Source organism: Anolis sagrei, chromosome 4 (assembly GCF_037176765.1).
Source record: "Anolis sagrei isolate rAnoSag1 chromosome 4, rAnoSag1.mat, whole genome shotgun sequence".
Taxonomy (NCBI): domain Eukaryota; kingdom Metazoa; phylum Chordata; class Lepidosauria; order Squamata; family Dactyloidae; genus Anolis; species Anolis sagrei.
Window position 1 is genome coordinate 174,059,304 of NC_090024.1, and position 21,977 is coordinate 174,081,280.

A 21,977-nucleotide genomic window follows, 5' to 3' on the forward strand; every position below is an offset into this window, starting at 1 on the left:
CAGAGGCTGTTTACATAGCCAAAATAATGTGGACTCACCATTGAGTTGCTGAGGTGAATTGAGTTGTTGCATGGGCCACTGCATCCAAATGTAGTGAAACACAGGATTTACTTCAGAACTTCCTGGAAGCTCCAGAGTGAACCCGGAGTGTTCGGCTCCTTCCACACAGCTGAATAAAATCCCATATTATATGCTTTGAATTGGAATTTATGGCAGTGTGGACTCAGATAACCCAGTTCAAAGCAGATATTGTGGAATTTCTGCCCTGATGTTCTGGGATATAGGGCTGTGTGGAAGGGCCCATAGACTTGCAGACAGCTGGACTAGGCTTGATCCATCCTAGTCCCCTGTCCACACCACCAATGGGTCCCTTGTGATCAACCAGCAGTTCTCTCCAAGCATCAGAGCAATTCCAAAGCTCTTTAAGACATAGTTCTTATGTAAGTGTAGACATGGCTAGTGTCCAGCGGTGCAGTTACTTTTAAGGCTTTTCAGGTATATTTGAGTAATTGCTGAGTTTCTATATAGAATGTATTTATTTTTATTATATTTTTCCCAATTATGAAAATAATTTAGTAGGACTTCTTCAGTGATCACTACTAATAGAAGATTTAGAGTGACCACTTGAGGGTAATTAGCTCTTCTGTCTTGAAAGTGGAGGGAGCCATCACAAGGTCTGCCCCCCACTGTCACTTCGCTTGTCTGATAAAATGTGCTTGTGGACAAATTAACTTTTGCAGCATCTTGAAAACTTCAGCATTGTTATTTTTGCAAGGATTTAGATTTCAGAAAATCACCTTGTATCCCATGAAAATTAGAGATGAAACCATATTTTAGAAAAAATCCAACTTAAAAATATTTCTTTGAATTATTTCTTAGTATTTCTGTCAGTGGGGCAGGTTCTGGGGAAGTGGGGTGAGATTGGGGGGGAGGGATATGACTTCTAAAGGGCATTTTGGTGTTTTTACTTTATTTTAATTCTGGTTTACATTGTTACTATTTAATTGTATTTTTAGCTTTTATATTTCTCTTTTTAAATTTGTCTCGTGTGGATTGTTAGCTGCCTTCAGTCTCCATGAGGAGAAAGGCGGGGTATAAATGAAGATAGTAGTAGTAGTAGCAGTAGCAGCAGCAGCAGCAGCAATAATAATAATAATAATAATAATAATACACCAGACATCATGATTGTGGAAAAGAAAAAAGTTTGGATTATTGATGTCGCCATACCAGGTGACAGTCACATTGAGGAAAAACCACAGGAAAAACTCAGCCTTATCAGGATCTCAAAATTGAACTGCAAAGGCTCTGGCATAAACCAGTACAGGTGGTCCCAGTGGGTGCCGTGCCAAAAGATCTCAGCCAGCATTTGGAAGCAATAAACATTGACAAATTCACAATCTGTCAACTGCAAAAGGCCACCTTACTTGGATCTGCGAGTATCATTCAAAAATACATCACAGTCCTAGACACTTGGGATTTAACTTGTGATTTTGTGATATGAAATCCAGCATATTTATCTCGTTTGCTGTGACATACTGTGTTTTTGTGTCAGAATAGTAGTAGTAGTAGTAGTAGTAGTAGTAATAATAATAATAATAATAATAATAATAATTCAGTGCCAATACGTGATCATTGTTCTTCAGGAAATTAATGTGGTTTTTTATGTAAAGGGTTAATAGTGGCAGGCTACTGTACACTTATATAGTAAGATGTTCCCCCAGTTTCATGTGTGACAAAATAAATAATAGTTTGTTTACCACTGTTTGTTGCATAAGACACAAATTAACATGGCAGATAACTAACCTAACCAAACGATAGGTTGTCTTCCCTAATACTCATTTATTTGTCTGCTGTCTCCATTCATTCTCTCAGGATAGGGAAACAAAACATGAACAAGACACAGTTGCAGATCCAGATGTCATTAAAATAATCGTTTAAGTAAACGATTAAATAAGCTACGAATTGGAAACCAGGGATTCAGACTGTTTGGCTGGCTAACAAAGATGTCTTGTTTGCAAAACTACGTTGATCTGTCATAATACATCAGATTTCAGAGAACTAAAACACAGTTTGTTATTATATGAGAACACGGTCTTTTGTCTTGAAATCTAGATCTCAGTGACAATCCAAAAAGCTGACCAGTTCTGGTTGTTTTTGCCTTAGCAGATACTATTTCTGTGTTCTCTATATTTCTTCCAAATCTCCTTTGAATACAAATATTTCCCAAGAGGGATAAAATATTGGTGACCTAAAATCTTGTTCTTGTGACTTCAAGTTATTTCTGACTTATCCCCCCATAAAGAAAACCATGGGATTGTCTTGGCAAAATGTGTTTAGAGGAGAGTTTGCATTTGCCTCCCTCTGAGACTGAGAGAGTGAGAGACGCCCAAAGTCATCCTATGTTTTTCCATGGCCAAGCGGGGATTCAAATCTTGGTCGCCCCAGGACTTCTCAGACAGAGCTGCAGAAAACAGGGAAAACAGGGGGAGTTGCCTTCTTTGCATGTGGAATTATCATCTTTGTATGGCATTCCATATTTAAAGAAAATGGAGAATTTTCTTTAAAGATGGAATGCCACACTCTTCCCTGCTTAACCATCTTTTTAGAGAAGACAGGAGGCATCATTTTTAAGACAGACACCATTTCTTTCCATAGGCTCCTTTCCTTTCCATTCTCCTTATTCTCAATTGCAGAAGTCCAATACCTACTAGGCAACACTGGCAAATTTGACAGATCCCACCACCTCTACTCCCACCCCCACTTTCTCCTCTTTCATGTGCATCAGGACCTCAAAAGACACTTTCTAACCGGCTCCAGTTCCCCCATGTTTCCCTACACTTCAGAGACAGTTCACAAATGAAGCAGCACAGGCAAAAGGCAAAAGTCACCTTGCATCATATGATGAGATCCATGTTGCTTCATATTAAGTGTGTGGAAACAGACAAGATCTTGTTTGTGATGAAGTCAGTAGTGTAGGACTCAAACCACTGCACCAGGCTAGCCCTTGGCCTGAAATCTGTGGAGATATAATATGAAAAGCCAAATAAAAGAGAGAGGTTTAAAAACTGTAAAGTAAAAATGCAAAGAGGACAGATTGTTCACAAGTGGCAACTTGCTATGAAGAAGCCTTCCAAAGCTAGAAAAACACACCATCAAAATTAATGGCAGAGGCCAAATTAAGCTCTCAGCTTCATTGTTTTGTCACTTTATAGAGGTGACTGAAGTTTGTACAGATAAGAGCATCTACTGCCCACTATTTTTCCCTTCCAAGAGCCATCTTCTTTTGTTTGACTGATAATGAAGAGCTCTTGTCTCCAAAAGGAGGAAAATGAACTCGATAATAGAAAACTCAGGAGGAATGGAAGTCGGGTGACAACAACACCTAAAATGCTAGGAGTAATTTTTATTTAAAAACCAACTCACAAACTGACTGATGTACTGTAAAAACAGCAGGGTGTCTATAAACAAACCTTTTAAAAAAACTGTTCTTAGCCAATTTGCAAGATGATATGTACAAGGAGAAAGCAACACTTGTTTGCCTGTTTAAGGAGAGATTCTGCAAGCTACTGGAAAAAACCCAGCGAAGATTTATCTCTTGTGATGTTTTTAAATTGCTTTGCAAAGGTATTGCCATATGTCCTTGAAGAAAGCAATCTTTTCAGAGTCAAAACATTCGAAGCCTTTAAATTAGTTAGTGCGCTCTCATCTGATTTAACTTATTTTTGAAACCAAAAGAACTCATTTCAAGACAATAGTGGAGAAAGTTTTTAAGCCTTTAGGGGACAAAACGTTTCTTGCGAAATGGCTGCTGTGCTGAATTTTTTAATAAGGAAACAAAGTTTGCATAAATTTTGATGGTCTTGGAAGGAAATGTGTGTTTTCGTGCAACAGAACAACATGTCATGCAATAAAAGATCATTTCACCTGATGCAAATCACATGAAAAATAATGATTCTGTGATTTAAGTAGGCATGTAAACAATATATAGAGGAATAAATTAGGAGTTTTGGCATATAAGGTCAGTATTCCATCTGGAAAGGAAGTGGGAGAGCTATCTGTTGTTGATGATGATGATGTTGTATGTCTTCATGTTGTTTCTGATCTATGGGGACCCTAAGGCAACCCTACCACAGCCTTTTCTTTCCCAAGATTTGTCCAAAGTGGACTTGTCTTTACCTCCCTCTTGCTATAAAAAATTTGACCCCAAAATATGAAACCCAGAGTCCGAGGCTCAATTTGGGCAGGCAGCGAGCCTGTGTTGACCTCTTCCTTAATTCTAAGCTAACCTTCAATGAACTTCTCTCCAGAATGTTGCCTAACCTTTTCCCACACCCCAGACTTCAGGGAATAACCACACATTTAACCTAATCCCTTTATAATACCTTGGTAAAGTCACAGAAAATACATAATGGGTCTCTCAGAAGAGCCACAAAGGTTGTTATAATATTATCTGATTTTTATCCTGGAAACATTTCCTCATCTATAGTGTTGTGCCAAATCCCCTTCTGTGACTGTCTCCATTTTATATGCTAATAACCTGAATACCTTTTTTTTTGTTTGGTTGGCACCCATTGTTCAAGCCTGGCACTGGGACATCAAGACCCATTAACTCTTGATGAGTTGCATTCCTTTCCAAGTTCACTTTGTTCCTGGGAGGATCCATAGACAGATGCAAGCCTTCAAATTCACCAATGATACTTTATTAGATTGCCCGCCTCTCCTTGGAATCAATCAGAGGTGAGAGTGGGCTTGTGTCTCCTCCATTGAGGTGGCAGTAGGATTCCACCAGGACCAATGAATGATAGGCATAGCAAAGTCTTATTGTTCTGTATTACTGTCAATGCACTGTAAACAGATCCACGTGTGCACAATTGCAGGTATGTCAGTCTTTGGAGCGCAGACTCTGCAGGCATCCGCCTTGGCCAAGGTGAATAAAACCTCGGATTTTGCCTTCAAGCTGTCTGTTTCTTATGTGGCCTTTTGGAAGCTTGGCGCACTGGGCTTTGAACTGGTGGTTTTTTGCAGTAGCTGAAATCACACATCACTCAGAGGCTGAAAGTGTGTGACTTGTATTTATTTATTTACTTACTTACTTTGCTTATATACTGCTGTTCTCAGCCCGGGGGCGACTATGTACAACATAGAAAGAACAAAATTCAAAAATTCAAGACATAATATAAAATCCACATCCAGCATTAAACAAAAACATCATTATCAAAAACATCATCATTACTACGAAAGCCATTCGGTTAAGGTCACCCAGTGAGTTGGCTAAGGTCACCCAGTGAGTTTCAAGGCTGAAGGCGAATTTGAACCCCGATCCCCAGAGTCATAGTCCAAGGCTACTATATCATGCTCACATCTATACCACTGAAGGCAATACCCATCCAGATTTCAGAACACTGTAGACAATTAGCTCCTGAGAGATCACATCTATGTGTCTTTGATCACTGCTAGCCCTGGGGCCCAGGATAGACATACCTTATTTTTTTAAAGGTGCTTCAAAGATCTTATTTTAACATAAACACTCTGTAAACATATTCATGTTGGCCATGCAAGAAAATACAACAAAATCCACGAACAGCAATACCTTTATTGGCCAGCCAAAACACACATCATACAAACTTTGAAACGCTTATTGGCTTCTTTTGATGAATTTATTAAAAATCATACTGGAGATGAAAAGGGACAATGTTTGAGTTAGGAATATAAACATCATACCTTGAAGACTATTGGAAAACCAGAGTAGCATTTCCTTTTAAGGATGTAATATCAACACTGCTACCACTTTTGATTGGATGCCTATTTCTAAATCATCAACAGACCTTTAATGTTATTGCAGCACTAGAAATTTGGTGACTGGAGGAAAATTTCATAGGAAGGAGCAATGCCCTCATTTAACTAAGGCTGGATCTACACAATTTTAAATTGTACTAAATGATAATTTTTTGTTAATGTTGTTTATCATGTATTGCTCATATTTTTGTATTATTGCTTGTTGTAAGCCGCCCCAAATCCCTTCAGAGAGAGGGGTCAGGGTATAAATTAAATTATTATTATTATTGTTATTATTATTATTATTTTACTGCTATATAATCCAGTTCAATGCTGTTGATCTGCATTCTGAAACTGCATTACATGGCAGTGTAGAACCAGCCTAAGTAAACTGTATGTCTATGTTAATAATTAAATATATGCATGCTGTAACTAACACAAAATTCCAAAATGTGAGAAAAACAGGAAAACAGTGAAAAGTAACTTTTTAAAATAACTGTCAAGGGTCCACTATAATGTAAACAAAATTACAGGTGATATGTATTAACAAATTTTATATATTTTAGCTCCCCCTGCTGGATTTGAATGTGCATATTTGACAAAAATGTCATCCATAGGAAAGATAAAAACAGTATAATTGTAGCTTTTTGTTGTTGTGTCTTCAAGTAATTTCTGATTTATGGTAATGTTAAAATGAGTCTATCATGGGATTTCCTTGGCAAGAATTGTTCAGAGAGGGTTTTCCTTTGTTTTCCTCTGAGGCCAAGGGCCCTTCCACACAGCCACATAACTCAGAATATCAAGGGAGAAAATGCCACAATATTTACTTTGAACTAGGTTATCTGAGTCCACACTGCCATATATTCCAGTTCAAAGCAGATAATGTGGGATTTTATTTAGCTGTATGGAAGAGGCCTAAGAGAGTGTGACTTGCCCAATACCAGCCAATGGGCTAAATGGGAATTAAGATAATTACCAATCTGTACTTTCAGTCCCTGAAGCAATGCAGTGAGTTATAAAATGGTATAAAAGTTAATCGATTTTGTTCATTTGACTCCTACTAATAAATTAAATTGCTAAATTTAAACAGGTTTGCATTCCTCCAGAACTTCATTAGAGATGACTAAGGGTGTATATCCAAGGGCAAGATGGATGGATGGCATCCTTGAAGTGACTGGACTGACCTTGAAGGAGCTGGGGGTGGTGACAGCCGACAGGGAGCTCTGGCGTGGGCTGGTCCATGAGGTCACAAAGAGTCAGAGATGACTGAACAAATGAACAACAAGGGTGTATATGCTGTAGAATCAATACAGTTTGACTTCACTTTAACTGTCATAGCTCAATGCTATGGAATCATGGGAGTTGTAGTTGTGCAAGGTATTTAACAACCTCTGTTAAAGAATGCTGGACCTGCACCAAACTACAACTCCCATGATTCCATAACATTGAGCTATGATAAAGTGTCAAACTGCATTAATTTTGCAGTGTAGGTGCAGCTATTAAACTGGAAAGACAAGATTATAATATAATAGGCAAAATCTACTGAGAATTGCTGGATATAACGGGTACCTGTAATACAGTAGAGTCTCGCTTATCCAACCTTCGCTCATCTAATGTTCTGTATTATCCAATGTAGTCTGCCTCCTGCACAGATCCACAGCTGTTTCAATACATTGTGATGTTTTGGTGCTAAATTCGTAAATACAGTAATTACTACGTAATGTTACCATGTATTGAACTGTTTTTTCTGTCGATTGGTTGTAAAACATGATATTTTTGCTGCTTAATTTGTAAAATCATAATGTAATTCGACCTTTAATAGGCTTTCCCTTAATTCCTCCTTATTATCTAATATTTTCGCTTTTCCAATGTTCTGCTGGCCCGTTTATGCTGGATAAGTGAGACTCTACTGTATGTCAGCTTCACATCTTTATTATGGAAAAAATACACCATAGCTTCCAGAACATATCAATCTGGAATTTCACTCTGGTACTGTTCCATTATCTGGGGGCGCCACAAGGGGGCGCTAGGCAGAAAAGGATAGTCCATTTTATTGGAGAGAGGAGCGATGAAGGAGTTAAACTATTTCCCCCTGTTTTCCTCTTATTCCCCCAACTATTGTTTATGACATGGGAAAGGGGGGGGGGGGGGGACAACCAGCAAAAAAGGAGAAAATTGTTGTTCTCCTTCAACCCCCCCCCCCCCCGACTATTCTTCTCTGCCCGGATAATGGAACATTACCTTTACTCTTGCTCAGAAATACTATTACATTGATTAATCTACTGAATTAAAAGGAATCCAGAGATTTGGAATTTATCATTGGTATTTTCCTGGCAACCTAGGACATATACCTGAAAATATAACATTACATAATTAGGGAGAGCTATGATAACAAGAGCTGTTTGACAAGTGAATATACTGACTCGGAGTGTGGTGGAGTCTCCTTCTTGGGAGGTTTTTAAGCAGAAGTTGGATGACCATCTGTTGGGAGTGCTTTGATTGTATTTTCCTCCATGGCAGGGGATTGGACTGGATGGCCCTTGGGGTCCCTTCCAACACTACAGTTCTACGATTTTCTAATTCCTGTATTAGAATCAGCTATTAGTTGAACTGTTTCTGGAAATACAAACATGCTGATGCTACGTAAGCCAAACATATTTTAGCAGTGTTTCAGTGAACAACCACTGCTAATTACTTAATTGTTACTGACAGTCCTTTCTCCCTTTAATTTCCTTTGCATGCACTGCCTGCAGTAACCCATGTCCTGTACATCTGCTTCAAACTGAGATGTCTAATGAAGTCTACCAAAGTTCAGTATATAGTAACTGTATTAGCCTTTGAGGTGCCACAGTACTCGTTGTTGTTTTTGATATGTCTACACTACAAAGTTATAGCACATTGATCCCACTTTTAACAACCATGATCTAAGGAATGTGAAGAGTTGTTGTTCGTTAAAATAATTAGACTTCTTCAACTCTGCTACTGTGAACTTCAGCACTAGTAGTCTATAGCAGATGTATTTAAATATGTAATCAAAGTATTAATTCCATATGGGATAGAACTATGGAAAAATAAACTGCACCTACCAGCAAGTAGATGGTTCCCTTTTGTGCAGATAGTACACTCCAAGATGTTGCTCTCCAGTGCTGAACTGCAATGTTTACTAACACCTCTAACAAAGGATACCCCCAGGCAGCAACCAGCTAGGCTTTGAAGCTGCAAGACCATTAAATGCTAATCAAGGTGGTCAATTGCAACATTCACACTTGCCCCAAGCAGACAAGAGTTATTTCTCCCACCCTGGACATTCCACAAATATATAAACCTCACTTGCCTAGTTTCCAACAGACCCCTCAACCTCTGAGGATGCCTGCCACAGATGTGGGTGAAATGTCAGGAGAGAATGCTTCTGGAACATGGCCATACAGCAACCCAACTGAAAGGTTTTCATGAAAGTTTAACAGTCTTTCTTGTTGGTATTTCAAAGGATATATTTATTTTAAAATTTCCTATGTGAGAAAATTTGAATCAGTAAATATTCAAAAGTTTAGGTATTCAATGGAAGTCCGAGAAATAGGAAGTCAGCAATATTATTGACATTGTTGTCTCTTTACAAACTGCATATTTTTGTTCCATTATGGTTGGAGGTTTTCATCTATTAGCAGTTCAGGTGGTGCTATATTATTATCTGCTGTTCTCACTACAAACAACTTTCTTTCCTCCCAGGGCCACTCAGATCAAGACCTACTCCTGGGATAATGCTCAAGTCATTCTGGTGGGGAACAAGTGTGATATGGAGGATGAGAGAATAATTCCTATTGAAAAAGGAAAACATCTGGCTGATCAGTTGGGTACATGTTAAAAGCTTTTCTTTTTCTCCCCTATCCCTTTTCCTTTTAATTTTAGCTCCACATTTTTAGGCTTTAATAGCACAATTTATTGGAGACACAGCTTGTAATTGATTAAGAATACCAGTTGTTGCCTGATTGATCACACTTGTTTTTTTTATAATGCTATTTAATGCTAGTGTTTAGACATCATGGTAGGACTAGTCCTCCAGATGCTGATGACGTAGTATCCCAGTGGTTTCTCACCACTGGACTTACGGGAATTCCAATTCAACAATGTATTTAAGAAGTATTTTATCCTAAACTTCCAACAATGCAATTGAAAAAATAGACTGAAAGATAAGTTTAATGACCAAATAGAATCTTGATCTGGATCTATTCGCCTCCATATTCCAAGTTTATCTTATAATAATAATAATAATAATAATTATTATTATTATTCCACACTTCTCCCCGAGGAGACTCAGCGGATTACAGTATATAAGCAGACAGAGGCAAACATTCAATGCCTTATTACAATGACATACAATGAGACACAAACACACAGGCAAAGGCTTCTCCTTTCATTTCCTGCTCTGAATGAGGTGCTCATCCCCAACTCTGGGCAAGGTGCTCTTTCTCCATTTCCAGGCTGAGGAGCCTGTGTCTGTAGACACCTCCTGGTCATGTGGTCAGCATGACTGCTTAGAGTGTCTTTTTGCCTTTTCCCGCTGAAACGGTATCTATTGATCTACTCACATTTGCATGTTCTCAAATTGCTAGGTTGGCAAGAGCTAGGGCTAACAGCGGGAGCTCACCCCATCCTGTGGATTCGAACTGCCAACCTTTAGGTCAGCAGTTCAGCAGCACAAGGGTTTAACCCATTGCACAAACATAGCCTCCTCTGAACTCATTAAATCTCTCTCACACCAGAAGCAACTTGAAAGAGTATCACTTTTTTCTAGTCCCAGATATACCATGCTTATAATGACAGAGAAAGCAATGTGTTAAAATATGAAGTTAGCATATTTATTGCTCTCGTGAAATATTTGTGCACAAACATAAATGGCTTTTGGCTTCTGGCTTTAGTGAGAGTCTATAAAGTAGGTGGGCAAAGTGTGGCTTCCAAACTGTTTTGGTGTCCCTTAAACCCTGCAATTTCCCTAGGCAACACTTTTTCTATTGGAAATCTCCAGACAAAAGAGTTTATTTCTTTGAATTTATCTCACTGTTTAACATTAAAAAAACAACAGTTGTTCCTAAACCACAGACTTCTTACCACTTCAGGCTTTTGAAGGAGGGTCATTTTTAAAATCTGTGCAGCTTTGGTATATAATTGAATATCGAGACTGGGATTATCCATGCCATAATATTTCCAGTTTCTACCTATGATTATGGAGCCCCCGGTGGCGCAGGGGTTAAACCCCTGTGCCGGCAGGACTGAAGACCGACAGGTCGCAAGTTCAAATTCGGGGAGAGGCGGATGAGCTCCCTCTATCAACTCCAGCTCCTCATGCGGGGACATGAGAGAAGCCTCCCACAAGGATAATAAAAACATCAAATCATCCGGGCATCCCCTGGGCAACGTCCTCGCAGATGGCCAATTCTCTCACACCAGAAGTACAAGTACAAGTCCCAGGCTTTAATCGTATGGCACTATGGCAGTTTAAAATAGTATGAAACTGCTTTAATATTGCAGTATATATACACCCAACACTGTGTTATAGGATGTGAAGTAAGCAAGCACCAGTGAACTCCTTGACTTCAGTTTGATCAGGGATAATATGAAGTAATGCAAAGTAACACATTTTTTCTGAGCTCAGGTCCTTGCTTATACACCTTTATTTCAAATTTCACTCTAAATTGCAAGAAAAAAAATCAGTAATTGCGGCTTCTAATACAGACGGAGGCTCTTCCTCCTTGATCAGAACTCTTTTGCTGAACTCATCCACTTTACTTGCTCTTATGATGATGTCAGCTTCTCTGCTTAAACAATATGAAGATCAACCAGAATATATATCTTATGTCCCCAAGCCATTTCCATGTTTCAGCTTGAATCAGCTTCAGTGGTTTAGTCGTCGCTTTTAAAGCACTTCCTTTTGTCCCTAACACATCATCTCATCATCTTTTGTCCCTAACACACCCTGAAATTTACTGAGTTTATATGCTGCTTTAATTCAGTCTGACAGCTGCAGTTTTGCTTTCATCCTAGTATTGTCTCCAAGGCTTTGTTTTATTCAGACATTCACATAATTGACTATATATTATTTTACAGGAAACATATATGTCTGTGTCTACCTTCAAGTTGCCCACTGACTTATAGAAATTTAATGGGGATTTTTAGGCAAGGAATATTCAGGGGTGGGTTTGCCAGTTTCTTGCTCTGGATTATCACGTAAAGCACCTGGTGTTTGCTGGCAGTTTCCCATCCAAGTACTAACTAGGGCTGGCTATGCTTTGTTCCTAAGATCAAACAGGCTCCGGTACCTTTAGGGTATTTAGGCTTGCAGGAAACATTGCTTTTCAAACAGCTCAACAGTGAAGGCAATATATGAAGTTTTAACTGCAGCCATACAGGAACAGGCATGCCTTGGCATACATAAAATAGAATGTCACTCATTTGCCTTTTAATTAGTCTGTGTTAAAATTGCATGTTCATTTAGAACAGCTGGTCTGAAGCAAGGCTGTTAGGAATCTTACATAATAATTTCAATTCAGCCATTGCTCTTTCCCCCCCTTTCCCCAATGTTTGCAGTGTTCACCATTGCCAGTTGTCACATCTGCTGTTCTGCCCTGGTTCTCTGCATCATGTATTTTTTTAATCTTTTCAGATTTTTGAAGACATAATTGAATGTATAATGAATGACAAGTTTAAAAATAATAACTCAGTAATGTTAATATTTGCTCGTTTGGCAAGAGAGTATTCAGTCTGTTTGTGGGATTTTCTTTAATCCTCATTTTTATTAAAACACTTCTCATTTTAAATCCAGTTCTCAACTTCCAAATGTTATCTTTGTGACTAAAGGGCACACCACATTTTTGAAAGCCAACAAATTGATTCCTAACTCTATCTGATTCCTTTTATGAATGTTTCTAGTGGTGATGACTGAGCTGGAATGTCCTAGTTTGTAGCAAATTGACTATTAAGATGTTTTCATTCTTCTCTTAATAATATCAATATTTCTGCCACTAACAGATCCAGGTATTATAAAATAGCAGCATTTTAGAAGTCCTTTGTGGGCTTTTAAATCTAAATCTAAATTTTTGGAAGTTCTTTGTAGGCTTTTGAATCTTAGTTGTTATAAACATCGCCTCCAATTGCCACTCACTTTCATAAATAATTAAAATCCACAAGCAGCTATGACTTTTTTGGGCCAACACAAAAATACATTATCCAAGCTTTCGAAGATTCACTGGTCACTTTCTCAGGTAAAGATGTGAAAAATCGCACAGAATAAAAATGGCAAAGATGTTAGAGTTATAGGCGTTATATATAGAACACATTTAGAAGAAAATTGCCATGGTGAACATCTGATTATAGTTCTTCAAGGGCAGAAACATTAATGAAGAAGGAGACATATGACTATAGGCAGTCCCCAAGTTTCAAACAAAATTGGTTCTGTAGGTTTGTTCTTAATTGGAATTTGTGTGTAAGTCAGAACAGGTACATTTTTAAAGTATAACTCCAGCTATATCTATATCTATATATCTGCATGTATGCTTTGGATAGCATAGGAAAAGGTTAACACCCCTGTTGTGTTTGTTTTGCTGTCTGTGCCCCATTCAGGAGATTTCACCTCACTTTCTGTTCCTGTGAGAATTGGATTTTGGAAAATTTGGCTTGTTGTGGAAAGAAGGATTGGTGAGAAAGCTTCAGTGAAGACCCCTTTCCTTCATAACTCTTTCAGGAGTGAATTTCTCTTATGAGGGGTAGATTTCTCTCACTTAGTGTTGTCTCACCTCCTTCTCAACTACTAATTATTTGTAAGTAGGATGTTTGTAACTTGGGGACTACCTGTCCTGTTAGACTACAGTGTCCATTTCTTCTCTTCATTGGCTGTGAAGGTTAGGACAGATGAAAGTTGGAGTCTGACAGCATCTGGAGGTTCACATAAGATACCTTTGCCCTAATCTGATCAGAAAGTCCTACAGTTGACATTCATATATTTGATTATATCAGTTGTTTCTGCTTCTTCTCTGCCAGACTCTGCTGCCCATGAAGGCGTAATTTATTTTCCATATGGATACAGTGGTGAACCCACCAGAGTGTCAGTTTGCCCATTGGCAAATGAGCCTCCTTAAACATTAGACAATCCAGTATTTATTTCAAATTTTTAAAATAAGTTATAACGATGTGTATTTAATTTTAATATCAGCTCTATACTGCCAGTTATGTGTGCAATATATGTACACTGCAATTACTAAAATGTACATTAATTTTGCAATAATTTTAATTGTATATGTATTTTTTACAAATTTGTTTGTTTCTTATAAAAATTAAATGATAGCCTTACAGTTGTGGATAGCCCCCCCCCCCCCCCTTGTCTCCTGGCATCCAATATTCTGGGGATATATAAGTATTGCTTGCTGGAATTATCACAAGTAATTGCTAGAATATTTGCAACTGGATGTAATTTAGAAAACCATTGCTTATATTATTAACGACGAATGCATACACAATTACTGTTCCATTAAATATGATTTTGAGTATGTAGGGTGTATCTACACTGTAGAATTAATGCAGGTTGACACCACTTTACCATGGCTCCATGTTATTGGATTGTGAGAGTTATTGTTTGGTGAGGTACCAGCACTATTTGGCAGAGAAGACTAAAGGCTCTATAAAACTACAACTCCCATGATTGCATAACATTGAGCCATGGCAGTTAAAGTGGTATCAAACTGCATTAATTCTGCAGTGTAGATGGCTTCATCATCTTACTTTGTAAGTTTAAAACATTTTTCACTGGGCTCCAGGTAGTTGTGGAGACATATATGCAGGACTGAAGTCAGTACACTCTCAAAATAATATGATTAGCTTATGGACCCTCCTCATTATTGTTTAAGTAGAAGACATTATAAGTATAAGCTCATCTCATAAGATACAAGGCTATTTTAAACCTCCTTACCAGTTCTTCAGAGGTCATTCAATTAAGAAGCCACCTGTTTTTGTTCTGAATAGAAAGCTCCGAAAAGAAATCTTGGGATAACCAGGTATTGATTTCTGTACTTTTTTAAAAAACAGGGTTTGATTATTTTGAAGCGAGTGCCAAGGAGAACATCAATGTGAGACAGGTCTTCGAACGCCTCGTCGACATCATCTGCGAGAAGATGTCGGAGGGCATGGATTCAGAAGCTGCGAAAACGGCCGCCGGGAAGAATGTGCATCTCAGCTACAATCCACCTCCGCTGCAGCAGAAGTGCTCCTGTTAATGCCTCAAAACCTCATTGGAAGCTCTTGGTGGTTGGAACAGTTCGCCAACCCTTTTAACATTAGACAATCCAGTATTTTTCCGGTTCCGGCATGGTGGCGAGACAGCTGGAATTGCAGAGCTGCTTGCCCTAACTTGAATCCGAGGGAATCCCACCCCTCACCCCTCACCAAACCATCTATAACTGAGGGGAGAGAGACCCCTGAGCCTCAGGCTCTTCATAGGGGGGTCGAAAAAAGCCGGGAAAATACCAGGAAGGCAAAGGAAAGAAGGAGAAGGAGAAGAAGGGAAGCGGCCGCCGCCATTATATCGAGGCCGACCTACCTGCGGCCTTGCCGGCCTCCACGACCGCGTTAGGAACAGCTGGCCGGCCAGATCAGCCGCTGCCGCCGCTCTATCGGGCCCTTGCCACCGCTGGGCCATTCTTCCATCGGGTAGTGGCGGAGGCTGCCAGGCCTCCGCCTCTGCTAGTCGCGGCCGCCATTGTCGTGGAGCCGCCGCCTGGACCGGGACGCTGCCGCCCTAACTGAGGGGCCGAGCTGGAGTGGGGCCGCCACCGGGCCGCAGCCGCCGCCGGGCCGCAGCTGCCGAAGGGCTGCGCCGCCATCACTGCGGCTGCGGCGGCCGCCATTACCATCACTGCGGCTGCGCCGCCACCTCCATCATCACGTCCGCGGCTGATGCCATCGCGAAGCCGCCAGGCCGCTGCCGCCGCTGCCGCCGTCGGCAAAGAGCATCGCCGCCCGCTGTAAGGGCTGGGCTGCCGGGCTGCCGACGCTGTATTCGGACCTAATTCGGACCGCTTGCCCAAATTAACTATTCCAAATAGGTCTCCTAAGGGAATTTGGTGTAACCAGGTGAGCGGGCCCTCTGGCTTGAAGGTGGTGTTGTTGAACGCCAGATCTGTCAACGGAAAAACAACTTGGATTCAGGACTTAATCCTGGAGGAGCGGGCAGATCTGGCGTGCATCACGGAGACCTGGCTGGATGAAGCGGGGGGCGTAAACCTCTCCCAGCTTTGTCCTCCAGGGTTCTCCGTGCAACACCAACCCAGAGCCGGAGGACGGGGAGGCGGGGTCGCAGTGGTCTACAGAGATTCCATCCATCTAACCAGGAGCCCCATCCCGCAGACCACAAATTTTGAATGCGTCCACCTGAGGGTGGGTGACCGGGACAGAATAGGGATTCTGTTAGTGTACCGTCCACCTCGCTGCACTACGGTCTCCCTACCTGAGCTAGCGGGGGTTGTCTCGAGCCTGGCGGTGGAGTCCCAGCGGCTCCTTGTGCTGGGGGACTTCAACATCCATGCCGAGGCAACCCTCACAGGTGCGGCTCAGGACTTCATGTCAGCCATGGCAACCATGGGGCTGTCCCAGCAAATAACTGGCCCCACCCACTGCGCTGGACACACATTGGACTTGGTTTTCTGCCAGGGATGGGAGCAGGGTGGCGGTGTGGAGGAGTTGTCCATCTCTCCGTTGCCGTGGACCGACCACTTCCTGATTAGATTTAGGCTCGCTGCGGCCCCTAACCTCCGCAAGGGTGGAGGACCCATTAAGATGGTCCGCCCCAGGAGGCTTATGGATCCGAACGGATTCCTGACGGCTCTTGGGGAGTTTCCCGCCACCATGGTAGGTGATAGTGTCGAGGCCTTGGTCGCTCTCTGGAATGGGGAGATGACCAGGGCTATTGACAAGATCGCTCCGGAACGTCCCCTCTCGAGTAACCGAGCTAAACCAGCCCCTTGGTTCACTGAGGAGCTGGCAGCGATGAAGCGAAAGAAGAGGGTTCTAGAGAGCGTGTGGCGATCGGATCCAAGCGAGTCAAACCGAACACGGTTTGTGTCCTTTTTGAGGGCATATGCCGCGGCAATAAAAGCCGCAAAGAAAATTTTCTTCGCGGCTACTATTGCGTCTGCAAAAAACCGTCCGGCGGAGTTGTTCCGGGTTGTTAGAGGTCTTTTAACTCCCCCTACGGGTGGGAGCCCTGACAACTCGGCAGCGCGCTGTGAAGCATTTGCTCGGTTCTTCGCAGACAAAGTCGCTTTGATCCGCGCTGGGCTGGACGCCACATTAGATGCAGTCTCTGTGGATGTGACACAAGCACCTGCTTGTCAGATTTTGTTGGATTCTTTTCAGTTTGTGAAACCCGAGGATGTGGACAAGATACTTGGAGGAATGAGGCCCACCACGTCCATCCTAGACCCCTGCCCATCCTGGCTTCTTAAGGAGGCCAGAGGGGGATTGGCCGAGTGGGTAACGGTGGTGGTTAACGCCTCCCTTCGGGAGGGCAAGATTCCAGCGAGCCTAAAACAGGCTATTATAAAGCCGCTGTTGAAGAAACCATCACTTGACCCCACTAAATTGGACAACTTTCGGCCTGTTTCCAATCTCCCCTTTTTGGGCAAAGTCATGGAAAGCGTGGTGGCCTCACAACTCCAGGTATTCTTGGGAGACACGGATTATCTGGATCCGGCACAGTCTGGTTTCAGACCGGGACATGGTACCGAGACGGTCTTGGTCGCCTTAGTGGATGATCTGCGCCGGGAGCTAGACAGGGGGAGTGTGTCCCTGTTGGTGCTCCTGGACCTCTCAGCGGCCTTCGATACCGTCGACCACGGTATTCTTCTGGGGCGCCTTGCAGGGATGGGCCTTGGGGGCACTGCTCTGCAGTGGCTCCGGTCATTCCTGGAGGGTCGTACCCAGAAGGTGTTATTGGGGGACTCCTGCTCAACACCGCAGCCGTTGACCTGTGGCGTTCCGCAGGGTTCCATCTTGTCCCCCTTGCTGTTTAACATCTACATGAAGCCGCTGGGTGAGATCATCCGGAGTTTCGGGGTGCGGTGTCACCTGTACGCAGATGACGTCCAACTCTGTCACTCCTTCCCACCTGCTACTAAGGAGGCCGTCGAAGTCCTGAACCGGTGCCTGGCCGCTGTAATGGTCTGGATGAGGGCGAACAAACTGAAATTAAATCCAGACAAGACAGAGGTACTCCTGGTCAGTCGCAGGGCCGAACAGGGTATAGGGTTACAGCCTGTGCTGGACGGGGTCGCACTCCCCTTGAAGGCGCAGGTTCGCAGCTTGGGTGTGACCCTGGATTCATCGCTGAGCCTGGAGTCCCAGGTTTCAGCGGTGACCAGGGGAGCATTTGCACAGCTCAGGCTCGTGCGCCAGCTGCGCCCGTATCTTGGGAAGTCTGACTTGGCCACGGTGGTACACGCTTTGGTCACATCCCGCCTTGACTACTGCAACGCTCTCTACGTGGGGCTGCCCTTGAAGACGGCCCGGAAGCTCCAGCTAGTCCAGCGCGCGGCAGCCATGTTGTTAACGGGAGCTGGACGCAGAGAGCATACAACGCCCCTGCTGTCCCAACTCCACTGGCTGCCGATCTGCTACCGGGCCCAATTTAAGGTGCTGGTGCTATCCTACAAAGCCCTAAACGGTTCCGGCCCAAAATACCTTGCAGACCGCATCTCGGCCTACGAGCCCACGAGGGCCTTGAGATCATCCGGGGAGGCCCTTCTCTCGGTCCCGCCCGCCTCACAGGCACGTCTGGCGGGGACGAGAGAGCGGGCCTTCTCGGTGGTGGCCCCCCGGCTGTGGAACACTCTCCCTGTTGAAGTCAGACAGGCGCCCTCCTTGATGGCCTTCCGTAGGGGCCTAAAAACATGGCTCTTTGAGCAGGCCTTCAACAGAGTATAGTTAATTGACACTGGAATGATTTAGGACTACGAATTTTGGCTATGACCCCAGGACTTGGCGAAGCGGATTTTTAGGATAAGTATATGTTGTGTTGTATTTGTCTGGTTTGTATGTCTAGACCCGCTGTACACTGTCTTTTTGTTGTTGTTCACCGCCCCGAGTCGCCTCCGGGCTGAGAGGGGCGGTCAATAAATGCAATAAATAAATAAATAAATAAATAAATAAATTATGCCTAAATCCACTTTAGTCCCAACTGGAGTAGACCAACTGAATCAATACCAATTACAGAAGCGCTGGTTTATCAAGTTCCATTTGATTAAGTGATTCTACTCTAATTGGGACTAGCAAATGAATTTAGGTCACAACCTTTTAAAAGATCTGTTTCTGTATCACTGAAGCTGGGTTTGTTTGTTCACTGTCCCCCAAAGTCTGTTGTATTTTGTTTATTGAATACAATGAAAATGGTGTAAGTGCAGTTAGTGTTCTGGTGAAACGTTATGCCACGGTTTCAGTGATCTAACCCGTTGCTGAATGGTTCTTGATATTTTACTTATATAGTAAAATGTAGCAATGATGCTATTCAGTTGATTGTGTTTGAGCGCATTCCCCGTACATACTAACTAGAAGCTGTTAAGAGTTAACTTTGTGGCTGTGTTGTTTTGTTTTGAATAGCTTTAAAACGTGGAGAGAAGGAAGGGGTGGAAAAGGGTAGTATTTCTTCAAATTCTATGAAAGGGCATATTTTTATTTGGATTTTTTGCCTAATGAGCAACAGTATAGCTAGAATAGCCAGCGTGGTGTAATAGTCTGAGTGTTGGACTACAACTCTGTGTGCCTTCTAGTCATTTCTGAGTTATAGGTTCCTCAGTTGGACTTCCAATTGGATTTTCTTGTGAAGATTTGGTCGGAGATGATTTGCCTTTGCCTTCATCTGAGGCTGAGAGAGTGTGACTTGCCCAAGGCTGTCCAATGTGTTCCCATGGCGGTGCAAGGATTTGAACACTGCACTTCCAAGTCATCATCCAACACTCAAATCACTACATCAAACTGGCTCTATATAACATATACCTACTATGAATAATAGTACACCCAGTACTATGAGGAAAACCCCAGACTGGATCGACACTGCCATATAATCCAGTTCAAATCTGGATTTTATATGGCAGTGTACATGGGACCTCAGCATAGTTATCCTTCTGGGTATTAAAAAATCCAACCCTACAATGTATGTACAACTAACCATTCTTAAAAACTTTGGCACTTGAAGTAGTATTGTTTGGCTTTGGTAACTGAGAAAATTGAATATGTGCCCTAGTTTGTGTACAGAGCAGTTTTGGGATTCTGACTGTCCTCACAATTGGCTTCTAAGGCTCAGTGCCCAATGCCCTGCTAGCCAGTTTATGGGTGAACTACAGCTACTGCTCCACTGATCTATATTCAAACTGGAATGCTATCTTTTCTTTTGTAATGTTTCACAGATGTGGAATAGACATTAGCTTAATTAGAAACACATATTTCCAATCTGTCATTCTGTGAGCTTTCTCTGCTGTGGTGCTCTCCTACTAGAGTCCCGATTGGCATAAACGCTGCTGCCCTTCTAGTGCCAAGTAGAAACATAAAATCCTAAAGTTGGAAGAGACCACAAGGGTCATCCAGTCCACTCCCCTACCATACATCAACACTTGATCAAAGCACTCCTGGCAGACAGCCATCCAGTCTCTGTTTCAAAACAGCCAAAGAAGGAGACTCCAACACACTCCAAGGCAGTATATTCCATTATCAATATATTCCACTATTAAACAGCTAATATAATCAGGAAATTCTTCCTAATATTTAGGTGGAATCTCTTTTCATATACTTTGAATCCTTTGCTCCATGTCCTAGTTTCTGGAGCTGGCTCCATCCTCTAGATTGCATCTTTTCAAATATTTGAATATCTTATCACCTCTTAAACTTCTATTCTCTAGGGTAATCATACGCATCTTCCTAAGCCACTCCTTATAAGGCATGGTTTCCATACTTTTTACCACTTTGGACACATTTCAGCTTGTCAATAGCCTCTTTGAATTTTAGTGCCCAGAACTGGACACAGTATTCCAGCCGTGGTCTTAACAAAGTAGAATGCCGTAGTACTGTTACATCCTTCTATTCTATTGATACAGCCTAGAATTGGCTTTTTTATCTGCCACATAACACTACTGACTTATGTTCTTGTATCTACAATGACTCCTAGATCACAAAATGAATTTGTACTTAAGTCTTTGAGGCCTAATAGGTTTCCTATACAGTACATCTGTACATGTGCATAGTTCAAATTGTTTCTTCTGGTTTTTAACTATCTTCCTTAACTTACCAACTTGGTCTAGTCTGCTCAAATTATTTATACTTTTACAAATTGTTTTAAATTAGTCAAGTGATGTTATTGTACAATACTCTTTTAAATTAAATTGAGAGTAAAGTACACAAAAATAAATATAGGTCTCTGTTTTTTCTTCACTTTATGCACATAATAATTTATGATGTCGGTCAGGTTAAGTGGGTCATTTGTTTGCAAGGTTTCCTGGCTCTGTGGGGATCTTGAACCGGGACCGCCAACATTCCAGACCAGCACAAAATCCACAGGCTTGCATTTTTTTTCAATATTGTAACTCTTTTTCATTTATCTTGGGTGCTGAATTTAAAAAAAACAACAGAATAAACACACAGTTCTTTCACAGATTTGGTATTTTTTCCAATTCAATTGCTATTTTGTCTTGACTAGGTTGCAATTGTATAGTATATGAGAAAAAGCCTAATAGCATTATTAGAGTATTATCTTTGAATAGAAATATACAGTATTGCACTGTTTGCATATAATTGTAATCTCCCTCCCTCCCACCTCCCTCTCTCTCCCTCTATAGACTACTTCAGTTCTGATGGAATATTAAATGTGTATGTTAAAATGTTTTCAGTAGAGCTCAGATTGTTCTAATTTTTGTCTTGAGTAGAAAAACTATTTTCACACTTACTTATGATTTTGTGCTTAGAGGGCAAAGGCTCTGTAGTGCTTGAAGTGTATATATTGTTCTTAACCATGACAAATAAAAATGTGATTTAGTAGCTGTTTGTTAACTGTGTATTAATTTGGATAGTTCTATAATACCTAGTGGACACACATAACTCACCCAAAGAGAAAACAGTTTTTTTAGATTCACAGCTGTTTAATTATACTATCAATTCTGTGGTAATTTTTTATACTA

The 21,977-nt window shown here is 41.6% G+C and overlaps 1 protein-coding gene and 1 long non-coding RNA gene across 3 annotated transcripts in view; one reads left to right on the forward strand and one right to left on the reverse strand.

The window, feature by feature from the left end:
* The window catches only part of RAB3B (RAB3B, member RAS oncogene family), a 100,985-nt gene extending 85,874 nt beyond the window's left edge, over positions 1 to 15,111 (forward strand). Inside the window, exons 4-5 of the mRNA XM_060773499.2 lie at positions 9,502 to 9,626; positions 14,848 to 15,111. Coding sequence (XP_060629482.1) covers positions 9,502 to 9,626; positions 14,848 to 15,035 — 313 coding nt within the window. The 3' untranslated portion in view covers positions 15,036 to 15,111. The remainder of the gene's footprint in view (positions 1 to 9,501; positions 9,627 to 14,847) is intronic.
* LOC132773919 (uncharacterized) overlaps positions 1 to 21,977 on the reverse strand; it is an 80,159-nt gene that overhangs the window by 50,165 nt on the left and 8,017 nt on the right. For both annotated transcript variants that reach the window (XR_010909867.1, XR_009631354.2), the window contains exon 2: positions 2,889 to 3,016. This is a non-coding gene — a long non-coding RNA (uncharacterized lncRNA). The remainder of the gene's footprint in view (positions 1 to 2,888; positions 3,017 to 21,977) is intronic.